This window comes from Stegodyphus dumicola, chromosome 4, assembly GCF_044657685.1.
Source record: "Stegodyphus dumicola isolate Sdum_Otavi_A_Nest chromosome 4, ASM4465768v1".
Taxonomy (NCBI): domain Eukaryota; kingdom Metazoa; phylum Arthropoda; class Arachnida; order Araneae; family Eresidae; genus Stegodyphus; species Stegodyphus dumicola.
Genome location: NC_140771.1, coordinates 130591994 through 130610399, shown reverse-complemented (window position 1 = coordinate 130610399; position 18406 = coordinate 130591994). Strand labels below are relative to the sequence as shown.

At 33.9% G+C, this 18406-nt stretch overlaps 1 protein-coding gene across 1 annotated transcript; it reads left to right on the top strand.

The window, feature by feature from the left end:
- The first annotated feature begins 2082 nt into the window (after window positions 1-2082).
- LOC146997690 (uncharacterized) lies at window positions 2083-16647 on the top strand. Its single transcript, XM_085814274.1, has 2 exons — window positions 2083-2633; window positions 15515-16647. Exon 2 carries the CDS (start codon window positions 16204-16206, stop codon window positions 16555-16557), a length of 354 nt encoding a protein of 117 aa, XP_085670400.1. The 5' UTR covers window positions 2083-2633; window positions 15515-16203; the 3' UTR covers window positions 16558-16647.
- The last annotated feature ends 1759 nt before the right edge of the window (window positions 16648-18406 follow it).

Sequence of the window (18406 nt, the reverse complement as noted above, 5' to 3'; positions counted from 1 at the left end):
CACACTGAAACAAGCGCTGCGTTGCGGTTTTCAAGACAAATGAATGCAGTGCTTTTGCGCCGTGTAGCAGTGAAAATGGTTAATCCTCATCAGATGGTCCCTGTTCACTGCAGCAGGGTTTTTAAATTTGTACTGTCTTGCCCAGATGATTTTTGCAGGTTAACTTAGAACACTCAGAGCATTTTATGGTAGTATAACTATTCTTCATTCTACTGCACTTAGCGCAGCGTCCTGTGATCTTTTTTGCAGGTGATTCCTCATCCCTTTCGGCCATCTTGTCCACTTTTGTTGTTACCAGCCTTCTAATAATAGCTTTGGAGTGCAACAGGAGAAACGGCATTTTCATACGATTCTGAAGATATGGTTTCATCAAAGATGTAGCTAGATTTTTCAAAAAATATCTTTTAAACTTGATGGTTGCATCAGGTTTGGCGAAGTTCAAGAGCACTTGCGAATTTATGCCCGCTATGTTTATCAGTGCAAGAAATATTTCCATTGTCCACCTCTTGGTTTTTCGGGCAACAGTGAATTTACTACAAAGTTGGTCTATGGTGTCAACTCCGCCTTTGCATTTGTTATAATCCAGGATTCTAGGTTTATTTATTTCCTGGTGAATCGTGTAAAGTACTGAGCAGTTTTACACGCTTATTTTTTTTCGTTGCGTATGAAACAATTGTCATATCTTTTTGGAAAACAAACAATGAACTACCGACTTCTCTTGTTTTTGATGGCTGGAATTCATTTCGAATTTCCTTTTTGTTTTTTTCATTGTGCCTACAAGTGGCAAGACCTACAACCTTTGGTAAGAAGATATATTGAGTTAGCAGGTAGCTTGTATACCAATTATCGGCCGTCAGGTTATGGTTGGAACCTTTGTATGCACCAATTAGCCTTTTGACAGTGTCAATACTTGAATTATAGCCTCGCAAGGTCCTGCCGCAATAACTTTCAAGCTGGCTTCAATGTATAAAACGTTCATGAGTAAACAACTGCAAAAATTTTCAGACTGTACTTTGCGGGCTTGTTGGGGATGAATTGAATAAAAGAACATCTCCCGTAAAAGGATTCCGACTTCTTGTCGATTGTGAGTTCGTCACCTGGTGTATAAAAGTTTTGACAGTTCCGATTGAAAAATTCAAAAAATTGTCTTAGTGCAGCAAGCTTATCAGTTTTTCTTCGCACACACCTTGTGCCTTTATCGTCGAATCTAATAGCAGCACACAGGTTTCTGAATCGCTTGAGATCCTTGACCCCTTGCAAAATTTCAATTCCAGTTCCGTCTTTTCCCCATGCTTCCTCTAAATTGAGTTTTGACATTTTTTTGCACCCTGATAAGAATAAAATTCCTAAAAAAGCCAACATTTCTGCTGTATTAGTATTATACATTTTTCTCTTTGAGATGTTTTGGAGATCATCTGCAGTCCTGTTACATTTGAGATAAATATTTGTATATTGTATGATAGCATTAATCATATTTGTATTTATAATTTTTCTCGAAAGCAGAAAGCTCATCATTTATATCATCACAAGTTTTGGCACCTGGGCATGTTTTTTTTTTTATCAAATTTTTTCAAGACGTTCTGGCGAATAATCTCTTCAGGGGAACTTTATTCCACTTACTTGGACGTACTTGGAGCAGTGGCGTAGGCGCCTACGCGACATGTTCCCAATAACTGCTTTCGGAAGGAAGGCGAAAACCAGAAACACCAGATGCATTGCACTAATGGAATGTTTCTAGGAGGGTAGAGGAAGCTCAGGAAGGGGTTGTCTAAAAATTATAGCCCAAAAGATGGCACCGACATACTATGTATGCAGGCTTTCCATTGCAGGGCTAAATAGGTTTAGTTTAGAAAAATGTATTATTAACATTATTGCGATGTCATTAAAGTTTTGTTATTGTAATAAAGTTACACAAAATTAAAGCGTGTAAATCTTCTTACACTCTTGTATTAGACTCTCTAACTTGCATGTTTGGCAGAATTTCATTTAGCTGACATGGAAAGCTGATATGAATTTGCGATTGTAAAATCTATTAAATCATGTCAAATAGTATGTACATGATAAACTGAGTCAAAGGCAATATTCCCAGTATTTTAGACTGGCTCTGTGATTTTCATTAAAGAATCAAGCGAAAGATGTTACGTGATTGGATCACCCTAAAATTTGTACAGTCAAAATTCGTTAATCCGGACCTCAAAGCTACAAACTTTCTGCGCATAATACGTTTATGCATGCGCGTTTAATGTATAACGGACGGTATAAGCTAAGCTAAAATTTTCTAATTATCTATTTCAGTTAATGTTGCAGATTGCGTTGTTCTTAATCTTTGAATTGGATCCGGCTTATTATTTTTTGCAGACTGTTAGAGCAATTTTATAAAAGTAAGCTTGAACTTTCGATTATGTCAAATAGAATTTCCGATGCTGGAGCTGCCAAAGGATCTACAAAACGAAAGTATATTTCGATGTCCATCAAGCAAAAAGTGGAATTGCTGCAAAAAAATGGATAAAGGCATATCCTTTGTTTTTCTAACCATTTCGAAATCTGTTTATCAATTTCACGCTGCTGTGCGGGGGACGTCGCAGTGCGCAATGAACTGGAAGTTGATCTGTCAGCACTATCCTTATCTTCAGGTCAGATGTTTTTATTTTATTCAGCTTATAATTCCTTACTAAATGTAGTATTTCATGTCGATGTATTCCGTCTTTGATATGATTTAAATCAAATTCCTTGTCATTATAAATATCACGAGTACGCATCAAATAGTTTTCTGGTTGCAATTTTCTAATTTCGACTATGCGTAATGTACGCACATTGAAAGAAATGTTTAATAAAGTAAACAAATAAATATTAAGCTTTTTTTTTTTTTTTTTTTTTGTAAACTTTGATACCCTTTAGATCATAATTGCTCTTTATTTCATAAATTACGGTTTCATATTTTTAATTTTATAATTTCTGCATGCCATCTTACCAGATTTAAACTGATGATCTATAATCTAGAAAAATCGATAATCCAGAATCGCCGAAGTCCTGATGAGTCTGGATTAAAGACTTTTGACTGTATTAGTTTTCAAATCGAAGCAATTTTTTTTTTTTTTTTAATGTTATTGTTAATATGAAGTGATCGTGGTTGAAGCGAATGTTTAAATACAATTTTTCTGCTCGCAGTACATAATCTTTCCTAGGCATAAGGCATAATTGTTTCAATGCAGTGTTAAGAATAGAGAATCCAAAAGTTCATTTTTGTCTTATTATGCTCTTTTATTTTAAAAAAGGGGAATGTTAGTCAGAAAATTCGTAAAATATGTGTTATACAGTGTAGTTTTTGACAGCAAATTATCTGGAAAAAAAAAAGAGTATCAGAGATCACGAATAGTGATTTACTGAGTCAAAGGCAATATTCCCAGTATTTTAGACCATCTCTGCGATTTTCATTATATTAAAGAATCAAGCGAAAGATTTTGCATGATTGGATCATATCAAGTCAGCAACATATGTTTTATGGTAAAATTCAGGAAATAAGAAAAACACGCCAATGTAAAACATACAGTCAAACAATTAAACTGCCTTGTGTTTGGCATAGATTTAGCCAAGACTATATTGATATTATAGGTGAAGAGGTACAGGTTTCTCTTCATCAGGAGTGAAGGAAGAAGCCATATCCACATTTATACCAAAAGGAAAGGAGTGAAATGAACGAGAGCCATCTGTTCACAGAAATAGTAGCAACATGAAAAATTAAGTGAATTTTGGATAGTGAAGGAAATAAGCATTAGAGAGGGTCGGACTGCAATTGAAATCATTAACTAAACAAGACAAGTTTATGTGAATGTGAAAAGCTTCAAGGAAAGCTAGCTTCACAAACTGAAGAAGCTTTTTAAATAATTTTGCACACCCAAAGTCAAAATTGTAATTAAATTCTAACTATGATTAGGTGTCAAGATTTGTTAATTTCTTTTTGTACATAAGATTCTTGTTCCTTTATGTGAAAGTTTAATGCTCTTGTAGTAATTTGGCTGAATTATCTCAAATCACATGTTATAAATTCTCCAAGAATTGAAAAAAGTCAAAAATGGGCTCCTTAGGAATTAAACCTTGGATTTTATTGATAGGTTGTAAGAATCTTAAGTTTTACTAACATTTATTTTATTTTAAAACTTTACTATATTTTCTTATTTTCCACTTCCAGAGTTAAATGCGTTAACTTGTTTATGCAAATTGTACTTGCTAATGCCCAAGTATTTAAGTTGTGGCTTTTTGCCAAGAGTTAGAGAGAGAGAGGACTGAGCCACTTTGCCACTGCATTCTTACGAGTTTTCAATCAGTTACTGCTTGCCTTTAAGGCCAGAGGTTTAGTCCTCTTGATATTTAAAACGTATTGTAGTTTCAGCAGTTTGCGTACTGTCTACGTAACCTTTTAAAAAGACCAGTTTTAGGCATTTGTATACTAATTCAAAGTTAGCTTTTAGTTAGTAGTTTTATATTTTTACGTTCAGACCACAAGTGGTTCTCTGTATCCCGAAGTACGGGAGCACCTGTAATGTAATAGAGAATAAAGGGTTCAATATACTCTTCCTGCTTGTGTCGTCTATTCTACACATACTGGAACATAGCTTTAGTAAGCTCTCTGTTCGTATTCAGGATACGTTATATTTCCGAAGCAAGTCAAAAGACATACAAGTCCTGACAAGGTAAGAAAATGACTTGAAAATTGAACTTCTGAAAAAATTCCTGCAATTTTGTAATTGATAAAAGGGTGAAATAAAAGAGCAACAAGGTTATTAATGTTATTTCTAACATCTGAATGTCTTCTTGGATGGAGGAAAAAAGGTTATAAGAAGAAAAAGTGCCGTCAGTGGCAACTGATTTCAAAAGTTTGTGTTCATTAGAAAGCAGAGATTCTGAGATGTGCAAAATACATAATAGCAAAAAGAAGCGATTTTTTTTCCTTATTCGAGTGACATAATTTATCATAGGAAGGCAAACATAAAAGGGTAAATAGTAGAGCTGATATCAGATTTGTTTTAAGGTAGCCTATGCCACACAATTAACACTTACAGAAACATTTGAATGTTTTCCATTGCTTAATAAAGAGCTGGCAGAAAGTGATGTACATGACCATGAATTCAACCTGAAGAAAATTATGGACTGATTGAGTTTCATGCAAAGACTTTGACACATAGTTTTTTTGTTTTGTTACCTACTATTGTGATGTCGTTGCTAAATTGATTTTTTTTTTTCCTTGCATCTTGACATTCAAGTTGCTCATATGACAAAGAAAATTTGTGGAAAATGCGAAGTTCGAAAGCCATTCTGTATCCATTTCACACTCCGTAAAACACTGTTTCTCATGGAAGAAGGACACAATGTCGTCGCCGAACTCACTCGAAAACACATCAAGGCACTAAGACTCCTTACTTTCATGTAATACAGTACATCAGAGTATTCAGATTGCACAGACTGAAGAAAATCTCGAAATCGCCTGTGAGTAAGCCCGTTAGATTGAATAGTATTTACCAGCTTCATGACTGCTTCAAGCACGGGTTTCATATTCAATGCAGATGTATACAGAGCATCTTGAGATATAACACAATGTAAAAAAACAACATTATTCCCGGGGGAGTTTTGATTAAAGAATCCAAGAAATCCAGGTTTTTCCCCCTGTCATATTTGGTGCTCCATCGATCCTAATATTACATATATTTGTTACTGGCACTTTACAAGTTAAAAGCTCTTCCTGAAATTAATGAAAAATATCACATCCCATTGTAGTTCCCTTTAAAGAACGCATGCACACCAGTTCCCTGGTAATTTCAATATTCTCATCAACATCTCTTATAAATAATATTAGTTGAGCAGTATCATTTATATCAGTGCTTTCATGTATAGCTATATAGAGCAAAATTTAAACTGGTTAATCTTTGCCTCTAATTGTGATGTCAAATTTTTATCGATATCTTCGATTCTAGAAGTCTCTGTTTTTCGAGATAAGTGTGCAGTCTCAAAATTAGTTTACGTGTCTGGACATAAAACATCATAAGCTTGGAGCATGCATTGTTTAACGAACTCCCCCATCACCGAGAACTTTATTATTTTTAGAAATATTGTATGCTACAACGTAATTTGCAATGTAGTTGCCTCTTGGATACTGTTTACCTTCTAGCAAAAAATTTTTTGACCTCATAATGTTTTACAAAGGTTTTCTGCATTTTGTTTTCTTTCACAATCGGAAATTGCTTCGTAACTAGAATTCTTATGGCTTACATGTGAAAGAAATGAAGGGAAATGTTATATTCTTTAAAGACAGCTTCATTGAAGATGAGATACGCTGGTTTATCTTTTACAACTATAAAGAAATATTTCCAGGTCCATTCATCATTAAAAGCACAGCACTCTGAATCAACTTTACATTTTTTTTAGTATCCATTTTGGGGTTGAAATATTTTACGAATAACCCAAACAAGCACTAGCTACGCTATACATTTAATAATTTCACCACTATTCACAATGATGCTATATGTCTGCAATCTTTCCATACGCAATCAATAATATTAAAACTCGCTCCAAAAGAAAAAGGCCGCTGCCTGTAACTTAAAATGCGCATGTGAGGTCCGAAGGCCCGTCCACATGAGTACGCTCGAAACATAGCTGACAAACTCGCTCTTACGTTACCAGCGTAAAAACGTCCAAACGAGTACGCTTGCGAAGAGTGCGTTTAACCAATAGAATTATTTTGCGCAAAAATCACGTGACGATGTAATATAGCGTCAACAGAGCTGTATCTTATTACTTTGCTATGCTTCTGTATGTTTGTGGCAAGTTGTCCGAATCAGATGATTTTTTTTTATAGCTGAAACTTTACTATTAAGTGCAATTATTAAGCAGAGGCAAAATGGCAAGAATGGGTCCGAAAGATTTATTTAGAGCGACCTGTTCAAAGAGATTTTTTTATTTACTGCCTCGTTTGCGAAATGAATATCTGGAATTATTAAATTCCTACTGTTAGCTCACGCTCTTGTTCAAATTGTCAGTACATAAAATGATTTTTATTCATCCACTCAAATTCAAATACAATTTTTTAAACTTGTAGTGAATGACACTTGATGTTAATACAGCTTTTTCACATATTAAAATTTTTTAATTTAAAAAAATTCTGTTTGTATTTTTATTTTTTTAATTTTTCTTTGTGAACCTAAGTAGGAATTGACTTATTTATTTATTTATTATTATTATTTTTTGTATATTACTTGTTTTTTAATTGCTTCAGGATGAGTATCGACCAGTTTTACAGACTTGCAGATTCTATATTGTATGAAAATTAGGATTTATAAAATTGGTTTGGAATACAGTATATAAAGAGAATTCAATTACTTAATTCTCTTTATGTACACCATCCACCAAATAATAAAACCAACTTCATATTTTTTTAACTCCCCCTGCCTTAGTCTTTTGTTTTTCTTTTTATTTATTTTTGAATTTAGAATGAGGTTCAAACTTTGGACAGTTTATGAAAAATTATGTACATGATAAAATATGCAATAAAGTAAAAATAGACAAAATTTATAGATGATATATGGTAAAGAGATGCAGATATATTATTACATAAGGATTTCTATTTGCAATGCACATTTGTAAACTAAATTAAAAACAATAATAATGAATAAAATAAGAAATGAAAACAATAATAATAGGTAAAATAAGAATATAATGATTCATGATTAAATATAAGAAATACGTTTCAAAATGAGAAAAGCTAACTGAATTATATACTGTCTATGGGTGAGGTTCGAACTCGCAAAGCAGTGCGCTGACCACTCAGCTATCTGTGATCAAGGCCAACTTATACTGCTGAGTATAAGAGTATAAGTTGGCCTTGCTTTGATAGTAGTGTTTGTGAAAAATAATGTAACAAGTAGAAGTCGCTGCAAAGGTAATTTAATTAAACTTCAATAAATGATTGCTGTATGACACAAGTTGTAACTTTCCTCCAAAATTTCACAAGTGTATTTTATTGAATACTCTTTCACAGTCAACTGCTTTATTTTAGAAGTTGTTATACTGCTGAAGTTAGTTTTTGGTGTATTTAATATTGGGATACTTATACTTTTTATTACACATGATATAGCCAATATTTATAATAATTAAGGAGAATTTTGTAAGGCAGAAACTTTGATTTCATAGAAACTGTAATTTATTTAGGTTCCTATTACTTACGGTGTTATAAATAGGTGAAGCATATGGATATACTGGTCGGATCATTGCTTTATAAATATACAGTTATCCCCTTTAATGATAATTTTAAATTTATACCAATATATACGGTTTGAGAAATCTGAAGATGGCGTGAACAATGCTGCTTATTTTATTGCTGTATACAGTTATATTTCTAAGCAAAAACTCATCTCTGTGTGGTTCTGACGCCATATTGAAACGGGTAAGCAAGAAGGTTTTCAGATTATGACACGTGATAAGAACTCGGTCGGCTATTGGCTTATACGCGCGCGTCCAGGCAACACCTCCTAGAACTAAGTTAGGTGTTGGTCGCGCGCGAAAAAACTGAACAGGAGTCGCGCGAATGTACGCCGGCGTCAAAAATGTTGCGTCAACTACGTCGCGAGCGTACTCGTATTGTACGGGCCTTTATTCACCTATATTGGATTTCCCATATACTTGCTCCTCGAGAGAAAGATAACGCTTGTTGGTGCCAATCTACAGGTATAACTAACAAAGAACTGCTTTTACACTTACCGATTAAAAGCTGTTTGTGCTTGCTATTTCCGTCGATTTATGTTTTGTAGAACAAAAATAGAGAAAGTAAAAATATCATCAGTCCTTTGAAAAAAAAATAATATTTAAACAAAGTAGAAAAGGAGATGAATATATAAATATATACATATTTTTTAATTTACATCTATCTGATCGGCAAATTAAAATTCCCGGCTCGCGGGCCGTACTTTGCCCATCCCTGCCCTAGACAGTTAACCTGTTTTTTATGGAGGGAAGTTATTGTATCTGTAGAAATCGGTGTGCTATCTACCCGATCCTTGTCGATATCATTAAATATTCTCACTGTAGCCATATCTTGTTTCAGGATCAGATATGCATATTACTTCTAGACAGGCGGTCTGTGATCTTTCTCTGTGCTTTTCCTTAAGGGTTGCCCTATTTATCAGCAGCATCTCAGGCATGAGTGTGCTCCTTGTCGCTATCATCACAATTCTTCCCCCATTTTCTTGATGGTAACTCAAAGGAATAACATTAGATTATGAAATATTTCAGAGGATTCGGGCTGTCAAGTATTTTTTCATTCAATAACAAAATTAGGATATAAAATCGGAAGATATCAAAATGCAATTCAACATATGAAAAGGTTATAATGCACATACATGAAAGTGGAAGTATATGACAAAGGAAGTTTCTTTGGGAAGTGGACAGATCTTCCTGATCTTACAAGAGTTTGGAAGCAAGATTTATTTTATTGAACTGCGTTTATGTCTCAGTTTGGTTTCAGTTCACGCATATCAGAGTCCGAAAGCAAATAGTTTGGTTTTACACGGACTCGGACTATAGACACAGTAGATTTAAGACCGTTTATTTTAATTGTGAAAGTTTTGTCCATTCTGGTAAGGAACTGAGTGTGGCTGGTACAGTGGTGGCTTTGCTCGACTGATATGAAAGTATATAGCATATGTACTTTATTTTAGATAAGAACTTGCGTAATACGTATCTTGAAAATGTGCAGATGCTATTGGTTTTAGATGTTGCATTCTATGCTGAAGATTAGTGATGAATTGAGTATCACATGGAGATATCTTAGATGGAGTTGTCATATCGCTAAGGCAGCCAGAGTTGTACTGTATACCAGTTCTGCACAAGGTTATCTGCAGATCCCCCTTAACCTACGATTTAAGGCCTCATTCAATTGAAACAGCAAATGATCGCTCAAACAGCGATCGTTGTATCAAGCATTAGCGATCACTTTTGAAAACGAGTGATTTTTTCTATTCATTTGAAACACTTCCCTACCAGTCGAACTCGTAGGGGTTGCCAGAGGTTACTTGATGTGCGATGCTGTTTGTCACGTGGTCGGAAGTTGCGTTGGTGTCGAAATAACCAATGAAAGAGCTACTAGATGTGCAGGTTGACTCATCGTAACAGTTCTTTAGGGTTGCAGCTCAGGTTTGGTGTGCCCTCTCTGGCTTTTCAGCGCTATTGTTTCAAATTTTTATCCATGAAAATTCTTCAAAGGTACCATTTTAATTCCTTTATGAAAACAGCTAACGTAAGAGTCACATTCCATTCACATAAATCATATACATGTGAAAGATATAGGTCAAGTAAGTTTTACGTGCATACTGAAAAAAAGTGATTCAAAAGACCTTTTAAAGCAAAAGAAAAATGTATCTAGTTCTATTAACAACTCAAAAAATAGAATGTAAATTCTAAAAGGAAAATTATATAATACATAATGATGTAAATTACATATATTTAATAAATACATAAAACTCTATAATGAATAATGTCCATAACTATATAATAAACACCCAACACATATCACATCATGGTACATAACACTGCTGTGAAAGGAAGAATTTTTAATTAGAAACATACCTTTTATATTTATTCGATAACATAGACGAATAAAACATAAAGATGACAAGAAGTTATGAAAACACGTTATGCAACTTAAGAAACAGTAAGAAGCCTTTTAAGTTGTTGTAATATCATAAGGCACTGATTAGGAAGTAAATATCATTTTTTCATTCTTTTACATCAGTAATAAGTTTGTCATTAAAAACTCTAGCAGTGAAAGCCAAAACAAATTTATTATTGGCGCTTCTGATACAAGGTCACACAAAAATAAACTTGATTTAGCAAATTTCTAAAACATTAAAATCAAAAGTAGTAAATTACAGTAACATATATTATTAAATTATTTTAATTACACATAAAAATTGTCTGAATTAAATTAAGAAAAAGTGACTAAGCTTGTACAGCATTTTAAAACATACAGTAAGACCCCGCTTAACGCGGGGGATACGTTCCATCGAAGTAGAGCGTAATGCGAAACAGCGCTAAGCAAGGCTATCTTAACATGTAAATAATGGGGTTAGGGGAAGACGGATAAAAAATGGTTAGGCATTAAATTTAATAATGTTTTTTTAATAAAAATAAAATCAAACATTTATTTCTTACAAAAATAAAAACAATATAAACGCATATACTTTTAAAAACAAATAAAATTCTCAGTCAGATCGTTCAGTCTATTCTGGGTTTCCAATTTCTGCCTTTTTGTCAAGAAGGCATTATGATAGATTGGCTTAATGGCATATTGCGTTCAATTTCGTCGTCAATCCATATAGACAGCCGTTTTTCCATTTCCTCTATAATGTTATTTCTAGAACGGGGAATTCTAGTTGCAGAGCTTGACGTAGTTGCAGTTGCCGATGACAGTATTTTTTCTTTATTCTTATGAATTGTCCTTATTGTTGAAGTTGCCAAAATCAATGCAGCACTAATTTGAGATTGACGTTCACCAGAATCTAATCTTCTAATCACTTGCATTTGAGTTTCCAGTGAAATGCTTTTTCTGGTTGCTTTCTTTTCTTGTTTTTTATTATCATCACCCATGATAAAAACTAAAGATCATAATATTTGTCACTGTATTAATCGTTATAGTATTATACAAATTTAAACTTACAATAATGTCAACAAATCTTTCAAATGATAAAAATGCGTCCACAAAGCAAGAAACACAACTACACTGTTTCGGATATGTTATTTGGAAACCTAGCGCTGCGCACAATTTCGGAGAATCCCCGGGTTGAAATAAAAGAGCGCTAAACCGAAACAGCGTTAAGCGGGGTCTTACTGTATTTTATGTTGATACATTGGAAATATAAGGCCTCATTCAATTGAAACATTTAGTGATTGTTAGTCGTCGTACGTCATCAGTTGCGACTGATTTTGCTGTTTTGGTATTCAACTGAAACATAACGATCACTGAGCTCGCGATCGATCGTTCTCATAGCGATCACTTGGAACCCATCATTCCGCGGCGAAAAACGATCGAATCAATATAGCGGCTGTGTTGTTTGTGCTTTCACGAGGACAGAAATCAAGTGTGCTAAAGAAAATGCTGAGTGAGCAGCAACTTATATTAAAGTATAGGGTGTCTAAGAATCATAGCAAGGGGAGCCGACTCATCATCTGTGTTGTATCCAAATTAAGGGCACTTGTTGCTAGTAGACATTGATTTAGCGTTGTGTTGTTTACATTTGTGGTGATGGATTGCTACCTAATTCCGAAAAATATGCGTGTATGCACTGTTTCCCGAGAAATGAAGAAATACGAAGAAAATGGGTAATTAATTCTTGTCCTTTGGAATAGATTCCGAACGCAAGACCGTGCGCTTTTGAAGTAAGTTCAGCTTCGTATAATTTCATAATTGTTAAAAAAATAAATGTTCATGTTTCAGCGAAATGTGTATTATCATTTAAGTATTGCAATTAATGACAAACTGATTTATATGTACAAAATGAATATCAGAATGTGTATAGTCAATACACAGATACCGACAGCGATAAGTAGATGCTGATGTGATTTTTTTTAATTGTTATTATCGCGAAAGGACAAAGTTTAAATAATTATATTTTACATTTGATTTCAATTTTGTGCGTGATTATAACTATGAAGTTCACTTTTTATTTAAATTATAATGCGGGATTCATGGTTTAAAATCGTATGTTATTTTTTGACCCTGTTATATTGTCGCCAAATCTGTCAGTCGGCCTCCAATGTAAAAAAAAAAAAAAAAAAAAAAAAAAAAATTGTAAACATTGGATAATATGATTGAAATTATGCATTATATAATGTTTCCCTAGTAACATAAATATATCGTATTTATATTCATTTTGAAGAAGATAAGCATCAATTTAGGTATTTAACGAATAATTTTGACCGTATTTATACATCATGTAGACTATGGCTGTCTAGCTAGCTAATTTAATTGTTTGTAACTAACTGGCCACCTTTAAAAGTTATCTGCATATTAAAAGGAGTTATTGCCTTTCATTGATCTTGACCATTGTGACAAGATACAGCACAAAAATGTAAAATTTAACTCTTTGCATCTAGTGAGACTTGAAATAATACAAAACAACTTATCACCTCTGGTGCTTTAGTGGCTTATTGGAACCTTAAAATAGTATAATAACTGAGTTAAAACCCCAGGAACTCTAAAACGTTTTGACACTAACTGCATCAGATAGGCAGAGCACAACCTAACTTCCAAAACTTGCCAACCGTGCCTACATCAGACTTTCAAGTTTGTTCTGATCAACAGACCTCTCTCTAGGCAAGCAGCAACAGCCAGTCTCCTTTAACGAATCATTCTGATTATGATTTTACTTCTCATTTTTAATCTATGCCGTTTGACATAAAATCTACCAGCTATTTACTAAACTGAGCAACTACGTGACAAAAGGAGACATAAAAGAAAGAAGAAAAAAATCTACATAAAGCTGTTGGTAAAACGTAAATAAAATGTCAATGATTTTTTAACTATGTAAAACTATTATAAGGGTAAAATATTTAATGCTACTTCAGTGGCGTAGCTAGCATAACTGGCGCCCGGGGCACGATACCTTTCTGGCGCCCCCCGAAAAACATATAGTATTGTAATATATAGAATATACTCGTAATAAGAATATAAATCAAAAAGGCACTTTTCGGTTTCGCCGGCGCAAATCTCGCCAAGCAGACTTTATTGGCGAAAACATATAGTGTGTACATAAAAAATGTTGACAAATGTTAGTTCTAAGAATTTTTTATTTTGAAGGTATAAACATTTTAATGTCGTTTAAAATTTTGTAAAAAAGCCTATAAATAAAGACAATACATTTGTAAAAAGACATTAATTTAATGATTTACAATCCTTTCATCGTACAACATCCTGATTTGCCAGTTCATATCACGTGATCCCAAGTGATCTCATCTCACGTAAACTACGCTACAAAAATCTAATTCTCTCAGTAATTATCTACATTAATTTCAAGTTAAATCTTAATTTGGAATACAACTTTAAACGCCAGAATATTTCAATTCGTACGAGTAGCTTACTCAAAAATTTTGTAAAACCGCAGTACTTTACTTCACTAGTGCATTCTCATTAGAATTAATTTAACTCTTGACTTTTACTTTTCTATATTTTCGCCATCGGGTGAGCTGTATGATTGCATCCTAATTGACTTAATTACCGCCCGCGAATGGCCTTAGGGCATACAATTGAACTATCTGGTAAAAAAATCTATGTAAATGTATGCCAGTATTGAAAGAAACAATCAATCTGATAAGAAATGGCTGCAACTTATTTTGAAACTGAGGCGCAAAAGGTTACCAGCGAGGATATTCTGTTTGGCATGAATTGTATTGTTACTGGCGACTTTATCGCCTGCGCCGGCAAAATGGAAAAGTACAAACAAAAATAAAAGATTACAGTACGTAGCTTAAAATATTCTATAATATATTACGAATAGTCACTGCAAGTACTCGTCTACAAAATACCGTACTGTTTTCGAGACATATATAGGGGCAGAGGCTCAGGTTAGGCTTTAAATTTGAGACAAAAGAATCTTGTTAAAAAAAAAACCAAGACTGGAATTGGATTCGGAAATCTCTCTGTCACTAGAAAAATCGAACATACGGTCATCTAGAATAAGTTAAAGATGTTATTTATTTTACATACTTATTTAATTTTTTTAAAAAAAGGTACAATTTTCAAACAATTTAAAAGTTAATATATTTAATAATAATATTATATTAAATGAATACAATTAATAACTATGTATATATTTTTCTTGCTTTGGATGAAGTAAATTTGTCAATTACTTCTTCAAAGTCGAACAAATTCACTTAAAAATGCTAGGTCATTTAGGCGATCTTGTCCCATCTTTGATCGTCGATGTGTCAAAATTAATTTTAATTTGCTGAACGAACGGTCACACCTAGCAGTTGATACTGAAATAGTAAGGAATATTTGTAGAGCGACTCTCAAGTTTGGAAAAACATCTTCTCCATACGATATTATAAAGGAAAGAAGCTGTAATGGAGTTTTAAGTTCAGTTTCTTTTTCTACTGTGGAGTAACATCTTGCAATCACATATTTCGACATAGAATTCTGTTCCATTAAGATCTGTATCATAAAGTACACCCAAATTTTTACAATTCTTTTCAAGATCATTATCAATATTACCCTTGTTTAATAGGTTTTCAACGTCCTGTAAAAATTCAAGTTTGGAGTTAAGATCACTTAGTCGTGTAAATCGCTTTTCTATTTCCTGCTGCAGACGATCAAGAACTCTTTTCATAACGCGAGAAATTTCACTTTCTGCGGAAAGGCCAACGTCTCTAGACAATTCCCCGGGCATTTTTCGGCATCTTCTAACACGGATTGTTGTATCAATACCACACTTTTTCACAAAGAGACTTAGTCTTTTCTATTGCCTCTTTACAGATCTCGTCTTGAATTTCTGCAAGTTCAGTCGCTAATGACTCAAGATCATGGAACGCTTCTCTGAAATTCATTTGGGATCTTGTAACCTAAGCTGCACACGATCATCAAGTCTCCTCAAGATTTTATGTCAGAAATGGACTAAAGTTATGAAACTAAAATTCAGCATGTTTTGCAATAAAAGTTCAGCTTCACTTCTGGTGTCACTTGTGGTAGTACTATCCTCTGCTAATTTTTCTAATAGTTCTACTAATTCTTCCAATCCTTCAACAATAACGCTAACAGCTTCTGCTTTGGCGCTCCATCGTGTTTCAGATTCACGTTTAACAGTTTTCTTTAAAGCATTTTTTAATAATTCCCATCATAATGTTGAACGTGAGAAAAAAATATATAGTGCTACATCGATATACGAGTGCCCTAATATACGAGTGTTTTGAGATACCAGCCACCAAGCGAGTGATATTTTGCTTTGAGATGAGAGCAAGATTTGAGATACGAGGAATCGCACACTACACCGCAACATGCTGGCGCATGTTGGCGTCGTGTGCAGCATCTAACAGTTTTTACCTAAACAACCTAATGGACTTCTGCATGAACAAAGTTGTGGCCTGAGGCCGTAGCTGAAAGGGCCTTCGAAGGATTGGAACCCGAAGTGTCAGTGGTAGACGAGATTGTTTCTCTGGGAAAAATCCATGGGTCTGGAGGTAGATGAGAGAGATGTGAACGAAATCATCGAAGAACAGTCTCAGGAGCTGACAACCGAGGAGTTACACGACCTACATTCGCAGCAGCATACGGTGGTTCAACGACAAATTAGTTTTGAAGATGAGGCAGAGATGCAGGAGGGTATCCCTACAAGAGATATAAAGGAGATCTTGGGAATGTGGGAAAAAGTTGTAGAGTTCGTGGATAAAAATCACCGCAAAAAAGTTGCAACTGGTCGTGCATCGGAGTTGTTCCACGAAACTTGCCTAACTCATTTCCGCAATATCCTGAAAGGAAGGAAGAAACAAACCTCCTTGGACAATTTTTTAAACGATCTGTAGGTGAAAATGAGCAAAGCGTGACGAAAAAAGCGAAGACCAAGGACGAAAATTAAGCGCTTCCGTACGCACTTCACTTTTTCTTTTAATTATGTTTTTATGGAATATGTATTTGTTATTTATAAATAAATGTTTCTTCTCATAAATACATTTTTCTTATTCAAAAGCACTTAACAAAAACAACTGAGTTGGTGTTTTGGGAGCTGGAACGGATTAATGGCATTTCAATTAATTTCAGTCAGGAAAATTGCTGTGAGATACGAGCAGTTTGACATACGAGCCAGGTTACGGAACGAATTAAACTCGTATGGCGAGGTACTACTGTATATGTTTTCAGTTATTCCAAAGCATGTTATAACGATTGGATCTTAGTTGCAGTGACTTCTACTAAATTTAATGAGTGGTTATCACAATTTACAAAAAATTCTTTATTATTTTTTTCCATAATTCTTTGTTGAACGCCAGATATGCGACCTGACATCACAGCAGCATTATCATAACATTGTTCACATTGTGATCTATAATTTGTTAATGAAATCTAATCGGAATTTAATTTTTCTAAAATTGTATTTTCAATTGAGGCTGCATCTTTAACATGTATTTCAATATATCCTAAAAAAGATTCTTTGATGGAAACTTTTCTGTTGGTAAAATCAATATGTACACAACTAAAAAGACTTGCGACATTTATTCTCGATGAGTAATATCAGGAGTCGAATCAAATATATCTTTTGATGTCACTTATTAGTTGATTTCGAACTATGGGTGCCAAAAGATGAATAACTTCCTTTTGGATTTGTGATGATAGGTATGAGACAATTCTTGGCGTTTCTATGACATTTTTAGATGAGTAGCTAGCAGTGGATCAAACTGAGCTACAAGTTTAAGTAACGGTAATAAGTTTCCGACATTTGTACCGTCTTGAAGTGCTAAATTTTCAACATGACCACGTAGAGGAAGATTTTGTATAATCAGATACTTCATATCCGTTGCAATATATTTCGCCACCGTTCTTTTTCAGACTGTATATTTGCTTCTAATGATTCATCGATTCCCGTTTTATTAATCTTCTTTCCACGTTGTAAAGATTTTCGATGAATTTGACTTCTTTCATGGCTAATCAATTTATGTAGCGGTGTTTGATATAACAAACAGTAAACGACAGAAGCAGTACGCTGCATTATTTTTTGGAGAATATAATAACCAAGATCGGTTTATTTCGGTGCCTTCTTCTTCATTGCCGATTCGTCGAAAAGAACAAGATTTTGGCATTAGACGATTAGTTGATGTTGCTATTGCATTTATACTAGATTCGTTTTGAAGTATGTGGGATCCACGAATAATCATTTCGGTGCGAAGATGGCTCGATATTATTGCACGATTATTAGAGAATTTTAAATAAGCAACATCTTTGAACTCCAGTACGTCCGGAATTGCAGTGAGTGTTTCTGTTACATTTTCTGTACTTATTAGATATAGACATGGATTTGGGACTCGTGATGTACTTGGGCCCCCAACTTCATCATCATTAGAGTATTTTATTTGTGATGTGTTATCGCATAAACATTTAGCAGTAATAGAAATACAATTTGAATTTGATTTTAGTTCCTCATCCTTCTTAACTTCTGGTTTTTCTTTTTGCGATTTGTTTATTAAATATAATTCCATTCTTATTCTGGAGTTCTGAACTTCTTTTTCTTGCTCTAGTTTTCTTTTCCGATTCTGAGACCCGCTAAGTTTTTTCCTTGGCATTGACATGGTCTAAATAAAAAATAATTTGTGACAGTTGCGGGAAGAGAAGTTATTAAAGAAATATAAAGACATTAAAGGCAATTACATACAATTAAAAATG

Coding starts and splice junctions, on each gene's coding strand:
- LOC146997690 (XM_085814274.1), top strand. CDS start 16,204: ATGGGTCTGGAGGTAGATGAGAGAGATGTGAACGAAATCATCGAAGAA.